The sequence below is a fragment of the Cibotium barometz genome, chromosome 17 (assembly GCF_041138505.1).
Source record: "Cibotium barometz isolate CiBa-2024 chromosome 17, ASM4113850v1, whole genome shotgun sequence".
Classification (NCBI taxonomy): Eukaryota; Viridiplantae; Streptophyta; class Polypodiopsida; order Cyatheales; family Cibotiaceae; genus Cibotium; species Cibotium barometz.
The window spans coordinates 32,725,952-32,752,101 of NC_141062.1; the positions used below are offsets into that span (position 1 = coordinate 32,725,952).

The 26,150-nt window shown below is 41.6% G+C and overlaps 1 protein-coding gene across 1 annotated transcript; it reads right to left on the reverse strand.

Annotated features, from left to right (window-relative positions):
• Window positions 1–21,122: 21,122 nt before the first annotated feature.
• On the reverse strand, window positions 21,123–24,430 carry LOC147629898 (uncharacterized). The gene has a single exon (XM_086811409.1). The coding sequence runs from the start codon at window positions 23,662–23,664 to the stop codon at window positions 21,583–21,585; it is 2,082 nt and encodes a 693-aa protein (XP_086667535.1). The 5' UTR covers window positions 23,665–24,430; the 3' UTR covers window positions 21,123–21,582.
• Between the last annotated feature and the right edge of the window lie 1,720 nt (window positions 24,431–26,150).

The window sequence follows — 26,150 nt, forward strand, 5'->3', positions numbered from 1 at the left end:
TTCTTCACTGGGTTTGTTGAGTAGTCTCTTGCCATGTGTCCTAGCTTCCCACAGTTGTGGCAAGTGAAGGTCCTCCCTCCTCCCCTGCCTCTTCCTCATCCTCATCCTCGTGAGAATCCTCCTCGGGTGTAGAATGTTTTTTCCTCTCCAGTTGTTGGGTCCACCCCTTTCTTCTCTTTGACCTTGGTCTCTTGCTGCTCTAGTAGAGCTCCCTCTATCTCATGTAGCTTCAATTCTGGTACATTCTTTAAGGTTGCCACAATGTTTTCATATTCTCCTTTGTCCACACTCTTTAGAAGCACTGCTAGTGCCTCATCATCCTCTACCTTCTTACCAGTTGTTGCTTAATGCTTTTATATTTGTTCAAGTGTGTGGTTAGAGGTTCACTTTCCTTCATGTCAAGTTTGTAGAATTGCAGTAGCAGATTTATCTTTGAATTTTTTGCTTAAGTGCCAAATAATTTATTGAGTTCATCCCATGCATCTTTAGCCCGTTGTATTTGTAATGTGGTGAATGATTTCATCATTTAAACTAACTGCAATGAGTCCTAATGTTTTCTCATTTTTCTTGCTCTTCCACTCATTATCCCCAATCACCTTTGGGCATTCATCTCTTCCCTCAACTAGCCCCCACAGATTTTGCCTCATGACATGGTCTTTGTTTGCCATTTGTTTGCCATGTATGAAACTACTCCCCATTAAATTTAGCTATTTCTTATGCCGTGCTTATGATGATGTGAAGGGGGTCTTACCACTTGATCCAATTCAAGATTCAAGAGCAGTGTTGTCTACCCTTTTACAACTCAAATCTGGTGTTAAATGATGATTACAACAGATTTATCAGCATAAATTTACCAAAAATTACATAAAGCCAAGTGTAGCTGATCTGTACTGATGGTTGGAGTACCAAACCAGCTCCAAATTACAATCTGAAGTAATAGGGATCTGTATCAGACACCCAATGGTAAATTTGAATCCTTGATTGTACCAAAATACAATGATTAATACTGATTAATCATTGATTAGTGAAATAATTCCTTGTTTTATGTGCAAAAAATAGAGTGTACGAGGAGGCCACATCTGGTGCCTTAGAGTTCAAATGAGCTCAAATCCTTTCAAAGGCATCAATAGCAGTTAGTCTAGTAGAGGATCAAGCCAAGAAACAAAAGCTTTGACCAAACATTGAATGCTTAATCTCTATTTTAACAGTCACTTTGTAGATTTGATGCAGAGCTTGATGCCACTTCTCCTTGAGGAATTTCACAAATCTGATATCACCAGCATGTAGAGCACCCTTGAAAACCCCTAGGGCCAAGAGGAATTAGACCAATTCCTTCTGTGTGAGTGTAGATCTCAGTTTTCCTCGCTCCCGTCGGCGGTTTCGCGATTCGTCTTGATGAGCTAGTGCGTGGGCAACATGGCTAGGTGGGGCTAAGAGGTTTTTGGCTAAGGTTGAGGCTGGAGGGAGATCAAGCCCCTCCACCAGCTGTGCAAAAAGCTTATTGAAAAGACTAAAAAATGATTCTCTTAATCCTAATTAATAGGGTGATTAGCAAGATAAATGAGCTCATAAATTGGATGGATCCTAAGCTAGGCTCTGATACCAAGTTAAAATGCAAGCAAAGTGATGAGTATGATAGCTTAATGTAGATGGATACTCAAAAACCAATAAATACTCATTAGGCCAATGCCTCAATTTATAGGGTTTACATCCACAAGATGCCAAGCATCTAATCCCACTGATTTCTTCTTGATTTGTGCCACCTCCCCTATATCTCGGGGGACACCTTTTGCTTAATTCTCTCCACCTCTTCACTTTTCCCAGAATATCTCCACACATCCTAGATCTTCTCATGCTACCCTTTATTCTCTCCCAGTAGATTCCACTCACCTTTTCACTCTGCTACCCACTCATTTACAGACACTCTTTTAGAGCCTCTTGCTAAGGGCTTGTTCCCGCACACACCCATTCACTTGTATATTTCAACATATAGCACCCATTGTTGCTACAACCCTCCCCCTCCCCTTTTTTTTGCTTAAGTTTAATGCCTTCTCTCTCTCTCTCTCTCTCTCTCTCTCTCTCTCTCTCTAAAGCCCAAAAAAGGGGGAGGTGGAGGGTTGTAGTGGTGGATTGGGATGATGGTATTGATTGAACTTTTTGGTTGGAAACCCTCCCCCCCCCCTTTTCTTGCTTTTAATAGTATTATTGTACCCTGCATTGCCTACTTATGCACCCAAAAGTTTATTTTGTAATAATTCATGCCATTGACATTGCATAAATTATTGGAAGTCTCTAAGGGTGAAAAGGAATGCATGGTCTATTATCCACCCCCCATCTCTCTATTCCACATGCCCACCTCTAAGCAATCTAGTTATGGCATGTTGAACCAAGGTTTGTAGAGAGGAATGGGGAAACTCATCATAGAATACTGAATTGAGGCATGCAGACAAGGACATCATAACTCAATCAAATTTTGTAGAAAGAGAGGGATAGAGAAATTTATGACATGTAGAGAGAAATTTATGCCACCCAAATTAATTATGTGCCTCCCTTGGCCATGCCAAGATCTACCCATTTACACATATTTGCCCTCCCTCAACTGCAACTCCCTGCCTATCCTTTGTGAGGCCCCTCCTCCCTTGCAATTTTGCCCACAAAGATAGAACCAAGCAAACATGAGCCACTTCATCAATGGCACCAAGCCCAGAGAGAGAGAGAGAGAGAGAGAGAGAGAGAGAGAGAGAGAGAGAGAGAGAGAGAAACAACTCTGAGCATGAACCCTTAAAAAAGGAGATAACTCTGAGCATAAAGCTTAAAGATAACCCAAGAGAGAGAAGTTTAACTAAGAACCATGCGAGAGAGAGAGAGAGAGAGAGAGAGAGAGAGAGAGAGAGAGAGAGAGAGAGAGAGAGAGCATGAATGTCCCATTCTTTACCCACCGGGATCATGTTCTCAGAGAGAGAGAAGGTTGACAAACACACGAGAGAGAGAGAGAGAGAGAGAGAGAGTCCTGCGATGTAACATGACCACATACCATGAAGTTGGACAAATGTCTAAAACACTAAGAAAGAAAGATGATTCTGGATTTGTTAACAAAAACAAGAATCAATCAAGTAAACCACTATACCATACAAACCTTAACCAATAAATAAATAAAAATAATCAATTAATTAATCCACTCTAGTAAAAACTGTCAGTCCCTATTTATGTGAATTTCCCTCTCCCTCTTACATTTTTTTGAGACTCTCTCTCTCTCTCTCTCTCTCTCTCTCTCTCTCTCTCTCTCTCTCTCTCTCTCTCTCTCTCTCTCTCTCTCTCTCTCTATCTATCTTGTACTCTCTTTGGCTTCCCCACCTCTTTGGCCCATCCTTGCCCCCTCAGACAGGTCCCCAGACAGGTCCCCAGACAAGATGCAGCCTTTGACCTATGCAAATAGAAGACCATTCCAACCATGGATAGCCCAATTGGGGCCCCATTGGCAACTCATTCTTGGCATTGGAAGGCATCCCCATTTAGTGGGGGCAGCCCTTGCAAGCATGGCCATACCTCTCTCTATTCTAGCAATAAGTGTTCTCCAAGTTAGACAACCCATTTAGAGACCAATCTGAGTGATCCAAGAACATCCCATGGCAAGCATGGCCATACCTCTCCCCGTTCTGGAAAAAAGTGTTCTCTAAGTTGGAGAACCCATTTTGAGACCAATCTAAGCATGGACATATGATGCCGATCATGGACAACAAAGAGCCCATCCAGCCCAAAAACAGCCCATCCCATTGGTATACGTGTCTCCCACATATATAGCCCATCCCATGCACACATGTAGTCCATCACACTCACATACAGCTCGTCTTGCATACATACAGCATACATACAACATATACCTCTCATAAGCAACCTATTCAGTGCCCATATATCCCGCACACATACAACCAATCCAAACATGTGATATGGCCATCTCACACAGCCCATCCCATGCACACATGAAACATCACACTCACATGCAACCTGTCGCGCACACATACAGCTCATACTGGTCACATGAAACCTATATACAGACAAGCTCAGACACATATAGCCTATCCCACACACATACAACCCATATAGTTCCCATATAGCCCCTCCCACACACATTTAGCCCTTTTAGCTCACAAACAATCCATGTCATGGCCATTCATCCCATCCCGCACATATACAGCCCATCTAGATTACAAACAACCCGTCCTTCATCCATACATCCCATCACGCACACACACAACCTAGTTGGTGCCCATACAGGCCCTCCCGTTGTATACATACAACCCATCCATCCCATAAAGAACCCATCTCGTGCACATATATCCTAGAAACAACCCATCCTGTCATCTACCATCTAGATCACAAACCAGCCCTTCCAACTTAAAAACAACCCATCCCATTGGCATACATCCCGTCTCGCAAATATACATCCCATCCCATGCACACATGTAGTCCATCACGCTCACATGAAATTTGTCATACAACTTATACCGCTCATGTGTAACCTATTCAGTGCACATACGCCTCTCCTACACATACAACCAATTCAAACATGTCCTATGGCCATCTCACATATATAGCCCATTCCATGCACACATGCATCATTACACTCACATGTAGCCCGTCATACACACGTGCAAGTCATACTGGTCACACGCAACCTATACATTGCATTTATAGTGTCCATCTTAAACACACATAAAACCTAGTATTCCACACACATACAACCCATCTCATGCGCATATGGCCCCCACACACATTTAGCCCTTTTTAGCTCACAAATAACCGATGTCGTGGCCATTCGGCCCATCCCACACACATGCAGCCTATCTAGATTATAAACAACCCATCCCACATCCATACATCCCATCATGCACACACACAGCCTATTTGTAGGCCCTACCACATATACATACAACCCATCCATCTCACAAACAACCCATCTAGTGCCCATACAACCCATCTACCTGTTGAAATATACAAGTGAATAGGCTGTGTGCGGGAACAAGCCCTTGGTTAGAGGCTGTAAAAGAGAATCTGTAAATGTGAGAGAACCTGTGAAAAGGTGAGAAGAATCTACTGGGAGAGAATAAAGGGTAGCATGAGAAGATTTAGGAAGTATAGAGATATTCTAGGAGAGATAGAGTGAATCAAGGAGAAATCAGTGGGATTTGATGCTTGGATGTAAACACTATAAATTGAGGCATTGGCCTAATGAGAATTTGCTAGTTTTTGATTATCCATGCCTACATTAAGCTATTTGCTAATAGCTCACTAATTACATCTTAATTATAGTCTAATCACTTTATTAATGATGTTGATTCTAGCATTTGATCCATCATAACTCATCACATTGCTGTAATTTTAACATGGTATCAGAGCCAAGCCTAGAATCCATCAAGTTTATGAGCCCATTATCTAGTTAATCAAGATTAGTAGATAATTAGAAAATAATCAAATTTTTAGTTATTTTCAAGAAGCTTTCTGTACCCCCAGCCAGTGGAGGAGCTCCCTCTCCTTGCACACTGAAAATTAGCCCAAACCCTTCTAGCCCAACATAGTCAACACTCTTGTGCTTCAGCCCATCAAGAAAGAAGCGCAAACCGCCAATGCCAACTATAAAAATTCGCGAATGAAGAGGCACTATTTTTCTGAGGTGAATTTGATATTTCTACTTCCACAAATCAAATGGGTCTAATTCCTCTTAGCCCCAAGTGTTTTCAAGCGTGCTCTACAAGCTGGTGAAGTCAAAATTTGATTTGATCAAGTCTACAGTGAGATCTAAGCGCTTCATCAAATCTGCATGTGACTTTGGTAAAACAAAGATTAAGCATTCAACATTTGGTCAAATCTTGTGTTTCTTGGCTTAATCCTCTACTAGACTAATTGCTATTGATGGCCTTGAAAGGATTTGAGCTCATTTGAACTCTAAGGCCTCAGATCTGGGCTCCCCGCATACTCTATTTTTTACACACAAAATAGAGGATTAATTTGCTAATTAGTGATTAATCAGTACTAATCACTGTATTTTGGTGCAATTGAGGGTAAAATTTACCATTAGGTATCTGATACAGATCCCTATAACTTCAGATTGCAATTCGGAGTTGGTTTGATACTCCAACCATTCCGTACAAATTGGTTACCCTTGATTTAATGTAATTTCTAGTAAAATTATGCTGATAAATTTGTGATAATCATCATTTTGCATTTAACCCTTGGTTAATGCCTAAAAATCACACTCAAAATCAAGATTATTCACAACCAGAGTTGCATTTGGGAATGTGCATAAGAATGAATGCTATACGCATTATGTATTGGACACATTACATCAGTGTAAAAATGGGATCAGACACTGCCCTTGTCCAGAATAAGGCGAGAGGTAAGACCTCCCGTATAGATTTGGGTTTGCATTGCATAATGATACAAGATAAACATCAAAAGCCTAAAAGAACTGTCAACAAAACATTTAAACATGTTGCTCACATGGAGCAAGAAGACCTGTGACGGACAAACTCATGGCCCCAGCAATGAAAGAAGAAGAACATCTCTTTCCAAGAGGAGGATCCACACCAAGAAGAAAAGGTGAAGGAAGACATGGACACGAGAAGAGAAGCTGCCACAACAAAAAGACTGAAAGAAGAAGAGGAAGACACGGACACATGGAGAGAAGCTGCCACGACAAGAAGACTGAAGACAAGAGATGTGAGGCTCCAAAGAGTGAGGAGCCATGTGAAAGTATCTGAGAGAGAGAGAGAGAGAGAGAGAGAGAGAGAGAGAGAAACCCCACAACCCAATGTAACCTGCCCCAACAGAGTAAAACCACCTCTGAGCCACCGATGATGTAGGCCACATGGTAGATGTATGTGTGAGCACTTTAGTCAAGGTCGCGGGCACTTGTAGTAGCCTTGGACACATAGAGAGAGAGAGAGTGTGTGTCAAGGACTATGAGTTTAGGGACTTGAGGCACTGGTCGCGGACTATCAAGTAAGAGAGAAACTTGGTATAGGGTCCAGGTGTGCTAAGTTAACTTGAGGGGAGGTGTGCTAGACACTGGTCTCACGGACTATCAAGTAAGAGGGAAACTTGGTATAGGGTCCAAGTGTGCTCGGAGTATTCACTTGAGGGGAGGTGTTGAAATATACAAGTGAATAGGGTGTGTGCAGGAACAAGCCCTTGGTTAGAGGCTATAAAAGAGAATCTGTAAATGTGAGAGAACCTGTGAAAAGGTGAGAAGAATCTACTAAGAGAGAATAAAGGGTAGCATGAGAGAGAGAGAGAGAGAGAGAGGATATTGCTTCTTCTGCACCACCTATATGGAGACATCTACTCACCTCTTCATTCACTACATGGTGGCTAGATGTGTCTGGAATTATCTATCTCGGTGGGGTTTTTTGCGAATGATTGCATTTTTACATTTGTGTCTCCCTTTTTATTTTTATTTTTTATTTTTTTGGGGCTCAATTTGTTTTTGGCAATCATCGACAAGGTTACATGTGATTTTTGTTAGTGGGGACACTAAGAGATGTTAATAATGGGAGAGAAGAGAGAGAAGGATGTGAAGGAACATAGACTTAATCATTAGAATGAGATGGTGATTCTCAGTTCCTCATTTGATTCATTAAAGCGATATTCATCCTTTGAAGTAATTGGCTTGTGATGATGTCCCTTTGTGTGGCAGGATTCTAGTTAAATGTTATTGAGTAGGACCTGATCCTGTCATCTTTTGTGTTAAATTTACAGCAATGTGATGAGCTATGGTGGATCAAATGCTAGAATCAACATCATTAGAAAAGAGATAAGATGATAATTAAGATGTGAGCAATTAACTGATAGCTTAATGTAGGCATGGATAATCAAAAACTAGCAAATTCTCATTAGGCCAATGCCTCAATTTATAGGGTTTACATCCAAGCATCTAATCCCACTGATTTCTCCTTGATTCACTCCACCTCTTTTCCTTGATTCTCTCCACCTCTTCCTCCCAGAATATCTCCACACCTCCTAAATCTTCTCATGCTACCCTTTATTCTCTCCCAGTAGATACTTCTCACCTCTTCACAGCTTCTCTCACATTTACAAATTCTCTTTTACATCCTCTTGCTAAGGGCTTGTTCCCGCACACACCCTATTCACTTGTATATTTCAACACCTCCCCTCAAGTGAATACTCCTAGCACTCGTGGACCCTATACCAAGTTTCCCTCTTACTTGATAGTCCACGACCAGTGCCTCAAGTCCCTAAACTCATAGTCCTTGACACTCTCTCTCTCTCTATGTGTCCAAGGCTACTACAAGTGCCCATGACCTTGACTTAAGTGCTCACACATACATTTACCACATGGCCTACATCATCGGTGGCTCAGAGGTGGTTTTACTCTGTTGGGGCAGGTTACATTGGGTTGCGGGGTCTCTCTCTCTCTCTCAGAAAAGATGATCTAACTCCACTTCCTTAGGAGCCTCCATGAAGTTTGCCGATGTCGTTCCTTCTCCATTGGGTTTGCTGTAGCAGTCTCTTGCCATGTGTCCAGGTTTTCCACAGTTGTGGCAAGTGAAGGTCCTTCCTCCTACTCTACCTCTTCCTCGTCCTCATCCTCGAGAGCGAGAGAATCCTCCTCGGGTGAAGAATGCTTTTTCTTCTCCTACTATTGAGTCTAGCCATTTCTTCTCTCTTTGACTCTGGTCTCTTGCTCTAGTGTAGAGCTCGTTCTATCTCGTGCAGCTTCAATTTAATGTTGCTACAATGTTTTCATATTCACTTTTGTCCACACTCTTCAGAAGCACTGCTAGTGCCTCATCATCTTCTACCTTTTTGCCAATAGCTAATAGTTGTTACTTAATGCTTTTATATTTGTTCAAGTGTGTGATTAAAGGTTCACTTTCCTTCATATCCAGTTTGTAGAATTGCATTAACAGATTTATCTTTGAATTTTTTGCTTGAGTGCCAAATAATTTATTGAGTTCATCCCATGCATCTTTTTCCCATTGTATCCCTGTGATGTGATGAATGATTTCATCATTTAAACTGAGTGCGATATGTCCTAATTCTTTCTCATTCCTTCTCTTCCACTCATTTTCCCCTCTCACCTTTGGGCATTCATCTCTTCCCTCAACTAGTCCCCATAGATTTTTCCTCTCATGAGCAGATACATGGTTTTTATCTGCCATGTGTAAAACTCCTCCCCATTAAATTTGGCTTTCTCTTGTACCGTACTCATGATGTGAAGGGGGTCTTACCTCTTGATCCAATTTCAAGATTCAAGGGCAATGTCTACCCTTTTATAGCTCAATCTGGTGTTTAGGTGATGAGTGATTACAACAGATTTATTAGCATAAATTTACCAGAAACTACATTAAACCAAGGGTAACAAATCTGTACGGAATGGTTGGAGTATCAAACCATCTTTGAATTACAATATGAACTTATAAGGATCTGTATCAGCTACCCAATGGTTAATTTGAGCCCTCAATTGCACCAAAATATAGTGATTAGTACTGATTAATCATTGATTAGCAAATTAATCCTTTGTTTTGTGTGCAAAAAACAGAGTATGCAGGGAGTCTAGATCTGGAGCCTTAGAGTTCAAATGAGCTCAAATCCTTTCAAGGCCATCAATAGCAATTAGTCTAGTAGAGGATTAAGCTAAGAAACACAAGATTTGACCAAATGTTGAATGCTTAATCTCTGTTTTACCAAAGTCACCTGCAGATTTGATGAAGAGCTTGGATCTCACTGTAGACTTGATCAAATCAAAAACTGTCTTCACCAGCTTGTAGAGCACCCTTGAAAACCCCTAGGGGGCCAAGGGAAATTAGAGCCATTCCATCTGGTGTAAACAATATCTCCAATTCCCTTCAGAAAAAAGGCGCTGTGTGATGAATTAGCGAAAATCGGCTGCAGCGCTCGGCGGTTTGATAATTTGTTTGAATGGGCCAAAGCACAAGACTTGTGGCTATGTGTGGCTAAAATCTTGGAGGCTATTGTTAAGCCTGGAGGGAGATCAAGCCCCTCCACTAGCTAGGGGTACAGAAGCTTGTTGAAAAAGAGGTAAAAATCTTAATTATCTACTAATCCTAATTAGCTAAGTGATTAGCAAGATAATGGACTCATAAACTTGATGGATTCTAGGCTAGGCTCTGATACCATGTTAAATTTGCAGCAATGTGATGAGCTATGGTGGATCAAATGCTAGAATCAATATCATTAGAAAAGAGAATAGACGATAATTAAGATGTGATTAGTGAGCAATTAAGTGGTAGCTTAATGTAGGCATGGATATGCAAAAACCAGCAGATTCTCATTAGGCCAATGCCTCAATTTATAGGGTTTACATCCACCAGCAGATTCTCATTAGGCCAATGCCTCAATTTATAGGGTTTACATCCAAGCATCTAATCCCACTGATTTCTCCTTGATTCACTCCACCTCTTTTGCTTGATTCTCTCCACCTCTTTTGCTTGATTCTCTCCACCTCTTCCTAGAATATCTCCACACCTCCTAAATCTTCTCATGCTACCCTTTATTCTCTCCTAGTAGATACTTCTTACCTTTTCACAGCTTCTCTCACATTTACAGATTCTCTTTTACAGCCTCTTGCTAAGGGCTTGTTCCCGCACACACCCTATTCACTTGTATATTTCAACATTCTGCCCATGTGCTTTTAATGCTTTTATGTATATTTAGGTGCTCTTAGAAGTAGATTTTCATGAAGTACAAGAATTGAGTCATATAGACTCTTATTGAACTGCTCTGTGTTGAAGTAGCCACTTGTTGTTGGTGAGGATTGAAAGAATTACTTCGGTTTGCGAGGCTAATATAGAGATCTTCACTAAGGATTGAAAATCATTGAGTTGTGAAGATTGTGGCGTCGTTTGGAGAGGTTTATAATTTGAAGGAAAATTCCAAGCGACGATGGGTTGCACCATTGACCAGGCTTTCACCCACCATGGCCCCCCCATCCACAGATGTACCTGGAAGTTATCGATGGTGAGGCTTTGGTACAAATTTTCTCCAGTGCATGAGTATGGATATGTACTCATGGAGCAGCTGCTACATTAATTTAGCCAAAAGAATAGTAAGCAATAAGCTTAACAAATATATAGTGGCTATTGCGTGATATGGCTTTATCCGTTGATGGGCTTAAATCGTGAAAGTGCAGGTTCTTCAGCCGTGAGATGGAACTTTGTGAATTGTAATTCCATGGGATGGAATTCCGTGAATTTGCAGGTTTTGACCTTGAGGGGTTTTTTATTTTATTTTATGGGTCATCTAGGTCATGATTTGCAAGCAACGCCTTCTTGTGCGCACATTTCTGACTTCCAGAGGAGTGACAAGAGCATTGTTATTTTATTCTTGATGTGCTCCTAAGTCTCCGTATTGATTCTCTTGAATTTTTTGCTGAAATGATGTCGAGGTAGTAGGGAAGAATGCTGATTGTTTTCTTAAACAAACAAGCTCTTGTGTTGGTGCACGAGAGTGGTTGAGTGATTTGCTTATTATTACTTAGGCCTCCATTCTGGTCGAACTTTAGGTAAAGTTGTTGGGGTTGAAGTCGGTGGTGAGGTTTTCTTCACATTGTTCGATTTTGGCAACCATATGATGGAATTACCATCATAGTAGCCTTGTTGTTGAATTACATGCACATGCACCCATCTTTGACGAACACTGTAATTTGGTGGCCGATGTGCTTGGTGTTGAGGCTTTCTTCTTTGTGCAAGCTTAGGGGACTTTGTGATGCGCTTGGGGACCCAAGCTTTGGTATTTCTTTGGTAGTACCCTTGTGCTTGCAGCAATGTTTTTGGTACCCACACTTGTTGCATTGGTGGAGTTCTTTGAGGAACTTGCATAGGCTTTTATGAACAGTGTTGTGGAGTACTTTTCTTTTTCCTTGGCTTTCAAGTGCTGCGTTGAGGAAGAGGTTTTGACTATCAAGGCACCCAAATTTGATTGCCACCTTCATAGTAGCCTTGAGCTACAAGTAGCTGCTTCTCCACCCACATTTTCATACTATTAAGATATCGTGATTGTGGGAGTCTTGGTGGAGTTTTCTTTAGGGCTGATGTGGAAGGTTTGTGGCCCTCCTTGACTTTGGCTGGTATTGAGGCTATGGGTTTGAGACTCATGGTGGGCATTGTTGATGATGATGAGGTTAGAGTCTCTTGTGGAGTGGTTGTCAATGACGAGGCCTTTGAGCATGTGGTTGTCTCCTTTGTTGAGGTTTGTCGATGAAAATGCATAGGCTCCGGGGTCTTTCCTTTGAGTTCCTTGTTAGAAAAAGATGGTTTGGCTCTGGGAACTTCTTCAGGAATAGTTGCTGATTGTAAGGTTTTGGCATCGAACTTCATAGGTGAGGATGGGGTTGAAGGAGTAGATGCTTTATCGGAGTTGATCGTTGATGCAGATGGTAGGTCATTGTGTAGAGGGGCTTTTGTGGAAGAGGCTTGTATCCTTTTGCATTCAGCATCATAGAAATCCATTAAAGTTGGATCCTCTTCCTCGCAATATGGTATTGTCAACTTTTTGTCGTTGACCATCATGATGACTCTATCACTAGCAAAGCATAGTGGTGCTTGGGCAGCAACAGTCCATTTATGCCCCAAGATCAAATCTTCTTCCAACAACACATACTCAACCACCAAAAACTTGCAAGTGAGGGGGTTAGTTTCAATATACATTGTATGTTCAAAGTACCCTAGACATGGCATGTTCAAGTCTTGTGTAAAGGTAATCCTTTCAGAGTGTGCCGTGAGTGTTGGTTGACCTAACAAATCCCATAGCTCGAGGGTCATGAGATTGTGTTCTCATGTTGGATAAAACTGTGCTTGAGATGTGGTGATTTTATTTGCAATTTCCAATCCAACCAAAATCCGAGGGATCTTTTCAGTAAGATATGTTGGAAGTTCCAGCTCGTGCAAGGTTTCTTCCTCCCATAATAGCAACTGTACATTGCCTGCAGGAGTGTTCGGTTATTATTTAGATCCTGTTTCTATTTCATATTCCCATTCACTTTCATCCTCTGTTTAGGTCTCAGCTTTTTCAAGAGTACCCAATGCGTACACTGGCACACTTGGCCCTTTGAAAATTCTTAATGAGGGCTGTTTGGAAACTTGCGAATCCTCACAATCTTGTTTTATGGAGTTCATTATGTCCTTGTATAACTCAGGTTGAGTGAGCCATTAAAGGTGCAAGTGTTGATGCAATGTTGGCTTTATTATGAGAGAAGAGCATTCCTCCGAATGAGGTTTTGAGAGATTATTTTAATCTTGTAAGGGAATTATCGAATTCCTCACGTGCTTTCTCAAGCCTATAGTTTGTACAGTCTGTCTCAAATGACTCTTCTGTAGAGAGTATGTCTTCCTCTTGAAAGGGAAAACGGTACTCTTCTAGGCTTTGCATCTTAGTTTCTCTTTTAGGATTGGCATTATGAGGCTCAATCACAACCGGGGACCCTGTAAGACATTCAACCAAGCTAAGCATGCTCTCCTGAGCTTGCTTTTTGCGTTCCGCATATGTCATGTGATTATCATTATCCATTTGGGGTGGTTGGGTGGGTTCTAGTTTCTTGATTGGTCTATGTGGTGCACTAAGCGAAGAGTAAGAACTTTTTTCATCCTCACTTAGTGATGTACCAGAACTTGTTTCATTCTCAGACTTTCTTTGATTAGTCAGTTTTTCATTATGTTTACCCATGCGACGAGATCGAATTTTCTTTTGGGTTTTTGTATCTTGTGTCGCACGTATGGGTGTTGTGGTTTGTGTTGTGTCTTTTGATGTAAATGCTTCTGCATCTTGTATAGATTTTGGCTCTTTTGTGTTTATGTCCCCTTTTGGGTTTATGTCCTCTACAGGCTTCTTTTCCCTATCTTTTAATTCGACCTTGGTTTTGATAGTTTTTTGTCCCTTGTCTTTCTTTGGTTTAGAAGGTTTTGTTTTCTCTTTTAGGTTCTATTTTAAAGCATGTTCTTCCCATGTTGAGGTATTATCTTTTGCTTTCCTTTTAACTATTTCTCGTGCCTTGGCTTGTAAGCGTGTAAGTACATTCAAGGGTACCATGGACAATTGCCCATTTCGTACACTTAAGATGTTAAGAGTTGTATTTTGTAAGACAAGTTGCATTGAAGCAACTCGTCTTGGGCAATCTTGGAACATGTGATCAATGCCACATCATTCAAACATTGGTCGCAAGGTGTCAATGACTATGGGCATGGAAGTATTCCAAACTGTGCAATCTGCCACCTTGTGAGGTCCATGATAATAGAAACACTGAAGTGTTCGATTAACTGCTTCCTAAGCAGTTTCTACCCTTTGGACTGTTTCTATTTGGTGCACAGGAGATGGAAGTTTTGAGTCCATTGTGGATGAAGCGGAACACTTTTTAGTATCATGGTCAAAGGTTTTACAATATATGCAGTATAGAAGGACAGGTGCCTTGTATGCACAATGAGGATTAGGATGGTCATATTGATTGCACTCAACACACAAGGCATTTCGCTCCTCACTTTTAGAGGCATTAAGGATGTCTGGTTTTGAAGGTTTTCATCCTCTCTTAGAGATGTTTGCTGTAAGTTTTTTAGGCAATGCTGCATAAAATTCGAGGAATGTCAATTTCGAGATCGATCTTTCTTTTGCCATTGCTTCACATGGTTTAGATGAGGAACACCTCGTAGCATGCTCATCTTCTAGCATGTTGTCATCTAAACGTATTGCTTCTTTACAACATTGATCAAATGTTTTCGGATTGGATACAATGATCAAGTTGTGTAAGCTGTTATTCTTCAAGCCCATCATGAAACATCTCCTCAATTGAACATCGTTTAATTTTTCCCATGACTCACAACGTGAGTCCAAGAGCTTTATCCTAAGGATAAAATCTCTAATGGATTCATTTGGTTGACGCTCAATTGTTACACTCCACTGATCACCTTGTCTGGAAAAAGCCATGTATAAAGGCTGATTTCAAAGTTTTAAAGTTGGTTTTACTCGCCGACATCAATGTGATGAACCATCAACTAGCTTTTCCCTCTCTAAGCATAAGTTCAACGCATGTACCTTAGTGGGGCAGTTGGGATTTCCAAAGGCTTCACATCTCTGTTCAAACATTTGAATGAATTGAATAGGGTCTGTTGTTCCGTCATATTTACCCATAATTTTAGAAATTTGTACGACCGTATTTCTGTATGAATCATTGAGGCCGTATGTGAGTGCTCTAGTTGGAAGAGACTCAGTGAGTCCTTGGGCCACCCCCCTTCCTAGACTAGTTAGTATGTCCAAGGTGTGGGCATCTAGAAAAGGGTTGATACTTATAGGATTTGCGAGAATGTTAGGCAAGGGACCAAAGCCCGGTGAAATCAAAGTGACAGGGGGTGTAAAACCCGATGACACGCTTGTTTTTATAGGCATGGCCAATGGCATGGGGTGGTGAATTTGTGGCATAGATCTCAATGGCTCGAAGATGACAGCCATTGGGTTTAGTCCTTGTGTGATGAGCTCAATGTTAGCTTTCCGATGAGCCCTAGAGCGCCTTCATCGGATATACGGTTTATGAGATAAGGGCCTCCAAACATGGGTATTTTCCAGAGTTTTTTTTATATTAAAATCAATTATTTTTTTTGCCGGACCTTTTCACGTCCCAAGCCGTCCACGTCCCAGCCGTTCACGTGCCAAGCCGTTCACATCTGAGCTATTCACGTCCCAGCCTTGTCTTTCTCGTTTTTTTTTTAAATCTAGTGGGAAATACGAATTTCCCTTTTTAGGGGGGAATATTGTTAAATTTAAAACGAAAAGGATAGGGCATTTTCCCAAAAAGGCAAGTGGGAATCAAAAAAGTCAACCTTTTAATTACACACCTTACACCTTTCATAAATGACTCCCAAAATGGACAATTTTGACAACTCATAAGCATCTACTCATTGAATGCTCATTAGCCCTAATGAGTTATGTAAAAAAGTGATTAAAGATTAATCCTTTCATTAATCTTTTCCTTTTATACTAATCAAGGACTCTAATTAACCATTAATCTCTAATTAATTCACACAATTGAGCACATCATTGGATAGAGCAAGGGAATGCTAATCTTTGTGCATCAGTAATTGTGTAAATTAATCTAAAATAAGAGATTAATTAGGCTCTTAATTATAGTCTCCTCTTTTAAGGTAAAATTAAGTAAAAAGAGAGTTAAATTTCTCCAATTGATCAAAAAATTGATGTGAATAGGTGTTTTGATGCATCTAGATACTCTCAAAACACTCAAAAATCCCAATTTTGACTACTCGTATGATCCATTTAGACCCCAATTAACACATTTTTTATTTTTTGGCCTCTCGAACAAGATTAATCACCCTTAATGACAAAATCAGTCCATTAAGCGAAATTAGTCAAATTCAAGGATTTTTTTATGGTTTTAAGAAATTTTTTGAGAGATTAAGCTACTCCTAATGCTTTCTAACACTCTAATCCAAACAATTTCAACAAAAAACACACAATTAAACTAGAACTAATTATCTTAGATCTATGTTTAAACTAAAGAGAGCTAACATTCACTAAGAAATGCATTCTCTTACATTGTTTGATGTAATGGATGCAATCTAAGCCTAATACAAACTATGTGCAAGCCCTAAGAACATGAAAACCCACAAAAACAAGAACAAAAATATAAATTAATTTAAAAATTAAGCAAAAAGCATTCTTTTCAAAAATAAAAAAAGAGAGCTATTCTACACCAAATCTCATACAAATCACCATGAAATCCACATCTTTTTCATGGAAAACCATTAATCAAGATAATCGTCAATGGGTTATGCGTAGATTAGAGACAAAACGATGGAAAAAGCTAAGGGATGGCTCCCCGGGCGGCGCCAAAAATGTTATGGCTCACCCTAACCCTCCTTGAAACACATCCAAAAAGAGATTACCTGGTGAACCGCAACTATCGTGAGGATCTTTCAATGGCCAAGCTTGTAACCCTTGAGGTCTCCAAACTTTACAACTCCTTGAGAAGCAATTCCACCGCGTCTCCCGCGAGTGGTCTCCCGCGAGCGTTGTCACACCGCCACATTGCACTACGGGTCCTCGTCCCTCCTCTCACCTCACTTCACTCACACACACTCACTAGCATGCATTAGGGAGAGAGATTAGCAAGAGCAAGACTCAATTGCACAATGAGAGAGTATGTTGTATTATAAGAGAAATTCACTTATATACATGGCCATGAGTGTTCACACTCACTTAAACTATGGCCGGTCGGGCACTTTAGGCTCATAAGAGGCCTAATGCTATTACAATGACTACTCTCATAATATATCCATGAAGTACATCACTTAGGACTTCATCCTATCTTGCTATCAAGCGGGAATCGCCATAAATACTCCGTCACACCATTCTACGGGCGCCCGTCCAAGTTGTAGCTTTTGACACTATTGCTTCATATCTTAAATGTATGGCCCTTTGGTGTATCTACCGTGACCCCTTGATGTAAGATAATGGTGTTAGCTCTCGTTAATCCTAGAATTGGATTAACATCGGATCTGGTATTTTTTTCTGCATACCGAGGTGATGGCACCTATGTGGGTCTTCGGTCAGAGGTCCCAAGTGGATTTCTCAAGCCAGATCATGATGTGATTTTTTACTTCTTTCGATGGACTAGGGCGTAGCATATATGGTTGACCGAGAATGCTTTCTTTTTTTATGTTGCACAATAGGCATTCGTGTGGTCACCTTGGCCGCATTCGAGGTCTTCTGATCTGGCAGATTTCTTCCATGGTCAAGGGACATGTGATTGATCAGCTTAAAGCTAATCCATGGATTCGAGTATTACGGGCAACTCCTTTCTAGTATTCTAGATTCTTGATGACAAGGGCTGCTTAGCCTCCTTTTCTTTCTTGCATGTGACTTTGGACTTTAAGATGAATGCCATGTGGCTCTTGTAGCTAGCTGTACATAATACATACACATTTCCACGAAGAGAGAGAGAGAGAGAGAGAGAGAGAGAGAGAGAGAAGCTAATAGGGTATGGAACATTAGGAAGAGTAGAGCCTGGTGGAAAGAAGTAATCTTACAGGGCTGGTGGTCTAAGAAGGGAAGGTATTCCTATGGCGCATGCTAGTTGAAGGCCCACCATTGGAGGACCAGATTGCGAAAGTGGCGGATTGCTTCTGGTAATTGTGTGTTTAATACTACATGCTTGGAAACATGCCCGCATCTTTTCATTTCGTGTGTGGTGGCAAAGAAGATGTGGGATTTTCTTTCTTGCGTATGGACTCCGTTGACATATAGGCCCGTAAAGGTTAAAGACTAGATTTTTGGCAAGATTTTGAATGGGCCGAATAACCCAGAACATTCAATTTTCTTTCCTTTTTTCAGGTGGATAGGTTTGTGGCATATCTGGTTAACCCGGAATGCCTTCATTTTTTATCCAAAAGTTGGTATTAGAGCTCACATAGGTCGTATAAAAAGGCTACTATTGTGGTAAGTTTCTTCCTTGCGAGTTAGCTCATTTGGTGGAGAATGACACGGCTATGAGGGTACTCCGAGCTACACCTATGGTTAGGAGTAATTAGTGAGGCAAAGCTAGTACATCACATGACAGCCATGTGGCCATTTGTAAAGTAATTTTTTGATAATATATCGAGGAGGAGGGGGAGAGAGATGGGTGGAGGGTTGATAGTCTTAGAGTGAAGAAAGAGAGAGGCATCGTGGATTTTTTTTTTCTTTTATTTTTTTGAGGAGAGAGATTACGGGGTTGCTGTATACGAGGGAAGGAGTTTGGTTGAGGCAGGGGGAGAGAGCAAAAGTGGGAGAGGGAGTGAGGCACTACTGCTTCAAGGGGGTTGATGAGGAGGTGAAGAGTGAAAGAGAGGGAGAGGTTGCGAGTTGGCGAAGGGAGGCTACATGGGAGCGAGAGAGAGAGAGAGAGAGAGAGAGAGAGGGGAGGGTGTCATGTGTTTGAGAGGAGAGGGGGTGACAAGAGCGTGCGTGAGGGAGAGGGAGTGAGAACGGGTGAGGTTGGAAAGGGGGTCGCATGATAGGGGCTGCGAGGGGCTGCGAAAGGGAGAGAGCACGTGAGGGATGGTGAGGGGGTGGCTGGGCGAGGGAATGAGAGCAGGTATAGAGAGAGGAGCGTTTGTCATCGCTTATGAGAGGAGAGGGGCGTCTGTCATCTCATCGCTTATTATGAGGGGTGGGGGTGGGGGTGGGGGGTTATAGGGGTAGGAGGGGGCTGGGGTGTGTGAGCGTGAACGAGAGAACAAGTCAAAAGGGGGGGGGGGCTACGCATGGAGGTGGTGGCTAGTGTGAGAAAACAACTGAGCAGGGCTCGCCGGTGGGAGATAAAAGATGAAAAATTGGAATTTTGAAATAAAGGCATAAAGGGGATTCACACGGGGAGTCAACAATGGGATTTTACAATTGTGTTGAAGAACTCTTTTGTAAGTAAGACATCTTCTGTTTAGAGTGTTTGTATCGCTCCTTATCTAGAGCACACGGGTTGGGTGGACACAGGCATCACTTTGTATCAAAGTTTACAAGCAATAATATTGTTTACTCTCCACTGCTTTCTGTAATTCAATTCTGTGCATACGGATATCTGGGGACCGGCTCAAACCACGTCATATCATTCAAGGCATTTCATATAATCTTCATAGATGATTATAGCCGCAAGATTTGGGTGTATTTCTTAAAACAAAATTGGATGCCTGTGACACAAACGTTCAAGGGATTCAAGGCAATGGTAGAGAATGAAGCCGATGCAAGAATCAAAACCCTTCGATCCAACATCGGTGGTGAATACGTATCAAAGGAATTTGTACGTATCAAAGGAATCCTCAAAGAACTTTGAGGATTATTATTGGCATCATGGCATAAAGAGAGGCAAATCACATATCAAAGGAGGTCGAGGATTATTGTTGGCATCATGGCATAAAGAGGCAATTCACATATGTAAAGGAGAAACTCACATGTAAGTACACACCGCACCAAAATGGAATTTCCAAAAGGAAGAATCGATCATCACGGTCAACGATGTACCAAATGCATTTTGTCTAGACGTGGTACATGCCATGGTATTTCTAACGAATAGGTCACCAACCAAAGCCTTGAAAGACATGGCATTGCAAGAGACATGAAGCCTAATGTGGCAAACTTGAAAATATGTGAGTGCATTGTCTATGTTCATGTGTCGTGGATGAAATCAAGAGAAAGTTGGATACAAAGGTCGTGAAAGCTATTTTTTGGGATACTCAGATGTATTGAAAGCATACAATTATTATAGCTCCTACCACAAAGGAGTGCTTCATCTAAAGGGATGTAGTCTTTGATGAGAAGAGCATGCGATAGGACCAAAGACATTGGAAGGAGGTAAAATTCAGCATATGACACATGTTCCATAGGCTAGAAACTATAATGAATTTGGAGGCAATAATGGTCAAATTTCTGAGTCCACATTGACATCAATGTCATGTGACTCTAAGGGGAATGACATACAAAACTTCTAGGTTTCAAAACATTCCATACACAGGTCAAAAACAATGGTAAAAGCCCCAAAAAGGCTTACCAACTCATCAAACTTTTGTGAAGCACACTATGCTTTCATGACTAGGTTGCTGGAATACAAACAACCTCAATTATTTGAGGAAGTAACAGATTATGATGAATGTATACATGCAATGGAAGAGGAGTACAAGGCCTCACAAGGTGTAAACACTTGGGAGTTGATTGACAATCCAAAGGGCAAGCCATTGGTTGCTACAAGTAAAGCTAAATTTGGATGGTAAATTGAATTGATACAAGGCAAGGCTATGTGCAAAATGATATACACAAAATTATGAATTGATTTTGAGGAGACATTCTCACCAATGGTAAAGATTATTACTATCAAAACCATCTTTACCACAATCAAAATCGTCATTGCATTAGTGGCACACTATTGGGAAGTGCAACAAATGGATGTTAAGGATGCCTTCTTCCACAGAGACATTCTCATCGGTGGCAAATATTACTACTATCAAAATCAACAATGCATTAGCAGCACACTATGGATGGGAAGTGCAACAAATGGATGTTCAGGATGCCTTCTTGTACAGAGAGTTGAAGGAGGAAGTATGGACCAATCACGAAGATTCATCAAAGAACTCCATGAACGAAAATTTTCTTAAATGACACCACAGTGGAATCAAGACCCATGTTACACACTTAAGCTAAATACTTTACTGGTTCTCCCACACAACAGGGCCTCTCTGCCAGTTTATGGACTCGTGTATGAAAGGAAATGCTGTGACTAATATATTACAACAGTGCTCATCCCTTAAGGGCACCATATCAAGAAACCATTGTCATTTATGCTATATAAGCCCACATGCACATCCCTTTCATGATACATTTTAGATAACATAAACACTTGCCATTCTGCAACAACTTCAAAAAGGCATCAATTCACCAACGCTCATGAGCATAATGGCCCTGATGAGGTATAATCTGTCACCAACTCATGTTATATACATGTGGCGGATCAATCAGAACTAGCCATTGGTTTATGAACCCATTGTGATTCCTCTTCATCTTCTGTGTACCTTTGCAAGGCTAGCAAGAAGACCTGCAGGGCTCTGAGTTACATCGCTGCAACTGGATGACAGTTCGATAGGATGTTGCAGAGCGGGAGCGAATGAACTCAGCCTCACCTTTCAGCCATTGTAGATGTCTTCCTCTTCCATGAAAAGACAGTCTACCCACTTCAAACCTCCCCTTCAAAAGCTCTTCACCATTCGCAAGCTTGTCTCTAGCATCCTTGAGGGAAAGGGGCTGGTCATTCAGATTGTACCCTACCAAAATAAGGGCACTGAATGATTGTGCAGGGGAAGCTTCACTCTTCTTGCCCTTGCATATGCCCCAAACTCCATGTGCATCTTCATGTGGATCAACAAAATGCAGGTTCTCTTCAGCTAGCTGAGGAAGTGGCAAACCTAAGTTCTGTCTCTCCATGTCACAGCCAGACTTGCTTGTTATTGGGTGACCTTTCTTCGATTCAGAGGACCCCAGCAAGAATTGCTGTTTTACCATATCGATGGTGTCTAGCTTACTTCCATGCTCTTCACAATGGCATACATTGAGAGCGTGCCAGCTGTGATCTTGGGCTCCATCAAGACTGTCTAAATTTTTGCAGGCTTTTTTATCCTTATGAAGTGCATCCATGTGTATACATGGAGATTCTGGGATATGATGTGGGCATGCAAATTCATCCTTGCAGATATGCTGTACAGCGTTCTCTTCCTCATTACCAACCTCCTCAGGTTTACAAGTAGTATCATCTACAGGTATAACATCAATGGACTTTGCCTCCACATTGCTTGCCTTTGGATGCATAGCTTGAGCTTGGCATTGATCTAATGAAAATTGATGCTTAGAGCATTCTTTTGCTTCACTTATTGATGAACAAGCTTCATCCAACGAAGCGAGTCTTACAGCTTCCTTCTCCGGGGCCTTTTGGAGCTCTTCTCTGCTGCTGCCCCTCCTACTTTCAGGCACACAGATCAACTGTGAGGCACCATCAGGCCTTGATTTTTCACCATTTCTCCATAGCCAGGTCTCTGGGACAACTTCAAATGAAATCTTCAGATTCCGCTTATTAGAAGCACCACAATGAAGAGATGGTAACTCTTCATATGTGGGCTTCTGCTGCATGCCACCGGGTTTTTCATAATGAAGCTCTTCAGAAGGTATTTCATGAGCAGGATGCTTGTCGACACCATAGGGTTTGGCATGAGTGATGGTGTCCTTCCCATCATAGGGTTTCTCATGGGCATGCTTACCATAAGGTTTCTCGTAAGCATGAGGTCCTTTCTTTTGAAAGGTTCTGTAATTGACTCCTGGTGAAGCTTGTGGTTCCCCATAAACATGTGGATTGTCTTGGCCATGGGCATCTGGGTTTGCATGACCATCGTCACGTTGATGAGCATGGACAGCAGTGGCCGATGCGTTCCGTTTCTCCTGCCGATTATCTGGCGCATGTGGATACATTTGCAGCACTTCACCATCGCTCGATTCAGCCACATCCCCACATTCTTGAAGTAAAACGAGAGATTTTGCAAAAAAAGCACCACATCTTCTATCCGAGCCCGAAGGAGAATCACAGGGCATGCCAAAGCAAGAAACCTCACCTCCACCAGAGCCAGATGGGCTCGGAGAAGCACTGCCCTCTTTCCTAGAGCCAAAGAGAGAGCCCCATTTAGCTTGCCTTCCGGGACTTGTGAAAAACCTGGCAGGGGATGCAGAGCCAGGCTTAGATTGCTGGGTTTTCCTCCTGCTATCTTCTGCAACAGCCTCTTTGTTCTTCTTGCTCGCCCTCACTTGACCCATGCAAGAAACCTTGGGCGAAGTGGGCTCTTCTGCTTCAATGGCCCCCTTGGCTCTGCGTTGATGGGAGAAAATGGAGCCCTGCCGAGCCTTTCTCCTCACAGTTTGTAGGGTTTTTTCTCGCCCTGGACTGCGCAAAGGTGAAGGGACGGGGGCGAACCACACTAGCTTTTCGTTGGCAGTTTTGAGCTGAAATTTTTTGTTGTTCCTGTGGCTAGGCGAGGATTTCTGCTCATAATTTAAGGTCTCACAGATGACACGCGAAGCTCCGCTAGGCGAATTGCCATAAGGTAGGTTTTCTTCTGAGGCCATGGCAGAGACACTGGGGACTTCGCAGAGACATGCAAAGTTAGGGTTTCAGAGAGAAGGGAGCTTCGCAAAGAAATGCCCAATTAGGGTATGGGGTTTGCACAGCGATGTACGATTAGGGTTTCAAGCACTGGCTAGCACAGCTTCTAGACGAAGGGAGGGGCCGCAATGCCGCCGTATGGCCCAATTGCGGTTCAGCTGAAAAGGGTTTCAGAGAGAGGACGGCTTATAAATGCCCCGCCCCCCAGTGATTGCAACCTCTGCACAGAAAAGCCCAATTAGGGCTTCAGAGAGAAGACTACGGGGCCCTAAACCCTAGTTAAATCCCCTCTATTATGAGGAAGATCTAGAGTGCACGCACACACAGAGCTTGGAGTTTTGCTCTCTGTAAACACTCTTAAAATAGTGTATTCATTCGCGCACATGAGAAGAAAGGAGATGATGTGAACTGCTCGTACTGCTTTGAAACACTCCCCATGACCTTTTTTTTTAATAACCCACAGCACATAGCACAAGCAGGACAACAATAAAAGCCTTGTACCATCAAACCATGAATTGGCATAAACTGAATTTTATTGAGAAACTAACTTCCAAATGCTTGAATTGAAAACCAGCTCCAAAGTTGCATCTTGAGACTTGGAGAGAAGAAAGAGTAATAGATTAGAAGAGGACAAAATCGCCCATGATTTATGTGGTCCACAGCTCAACACATAGGATTTGATTTCTACTTTGTAACAACTGGTTAGCATGTATTTGCTTATTGCTCTGTAAAATAATAATTGGTCGCCAACCATGCTAGAAATTGCATCGTAATAATTGGTTGCCAACCAGGCTAGAAATCACCCTGCGCTGGAAACTGCTGGTGCTTTTATTGCCTGATCGAAATCCAACATAATTCAACCTCCTTGAAAACACTGTGGACTAAGAAATTAAGCATGCTTGCACCAAGATTGTCAAATCCACCATGAGGATCCTCAAAAACTTTATAAGAAATAGTGGTTCTTCAACCAATCCGTGCATTGGAGACTTCCCCCTCCAACTACAATGAATGTTAGAAAAGGTCTACAATCAATTTGAGGGTGTTTACACACAACGTGGGTTGTCAAAGAATCTGATGATGATTGCGCGCATGGAAAGAAAAGGTCTACAATCAATTTGAGGGTGTTTACACACAACATGGATTGTAAAAGAATCTGGGCATGGAAAGAAAAGGTTGCCCTCAAAAACTTTATGAGGACTAGTGGTTCTTCAACCAATCGTGTCATTGGACTAGAGATTTCCCTCGCCAACTACAATGAATGGTAAAAAAGGTCCGTAATCAATTTGAGGGTGTTGCACTCAAAAACTTTATGAGAGGACTAGTGATTCTTCAACCAATCTCGTCATGGCTAGCTATGATTGCAATCAATGTTAGAAAAAGTTTGCATCAGTTTACATACAACGTGGGTTGTCAAAAAATCTTGACGATTATGGGCATGGAATTGAAAAGGTTGGATGGGAAATGTTGCATGTCTACTATCAAGTAAACACCCTCATGGAGAGGATACAAAGACTTATCACTCCCCCGGTAAAAAGGCAGATCATCAATGGGTAAATAAAAATGGCATTTAAAGGCATGTGCAATTACCTAGTGCAACAATTCTCATAATATACTATTTGCCACAACAAAGCAATCTATTCTTGAAGAAAATGTAAGGATCTATAAAGAATCAGGCTCACATGTGTGGTGCAAATTCATGGAATGTGTTTCTAAGGCTCGAAGCTCCTCAATGTGACTTGATCATCAATATGAAAGAAGAGTGCACATGTGTGGTGCAAATTCATGGAATGTGTTTCTAAGGCCAAATAGGCTCGAAGCTCCTCAATGTGACTTGATCATCAATATGAAAGAAGAGTGCACATGACACTGTGCCAATAACAAGCTAAAATCACTAGTGTCCTTGGGAATGCCACCCCTTGGAAATGAAAACATGTATGAATAAAGAACATTTTTCATAAGAATATTTGTCATAAGAAGACAAAAAACCCAAAGAGAAATTGTCATAGGATGATGGAATCATAAACCAAAAGGAAATAGTACATATGCCCCACCTAGCCATTACATTGCTTCATCTACTACTATGACATGACATGTCATAGTGAGAAGTTCAACAACCGATGGAAACAAATTCAATGTAACTATGTCCAAATCTAATGTGACTATGTCCAAATCTAATTTGTATATAACAAGAAGAAATGGCTATATCCATGCCACTCAAGAAATACCCATGTCTAGGTGCCACTCCCTATGATGAGTGGATCTATGGTGGTACTCCCTCCATGAGTGCAATCTCCATATGCCTATGCCTACTTACCTTCCTAGGGATCATTTGGATGCATTAGATGATCATGAGGGTTTATTACAAGATCATGAGCAGTCAATTAATGATGCATTAGATGATCATGAGGGTTTATTATAGGATCATGAGGGTTTATTACAGGATCATGAG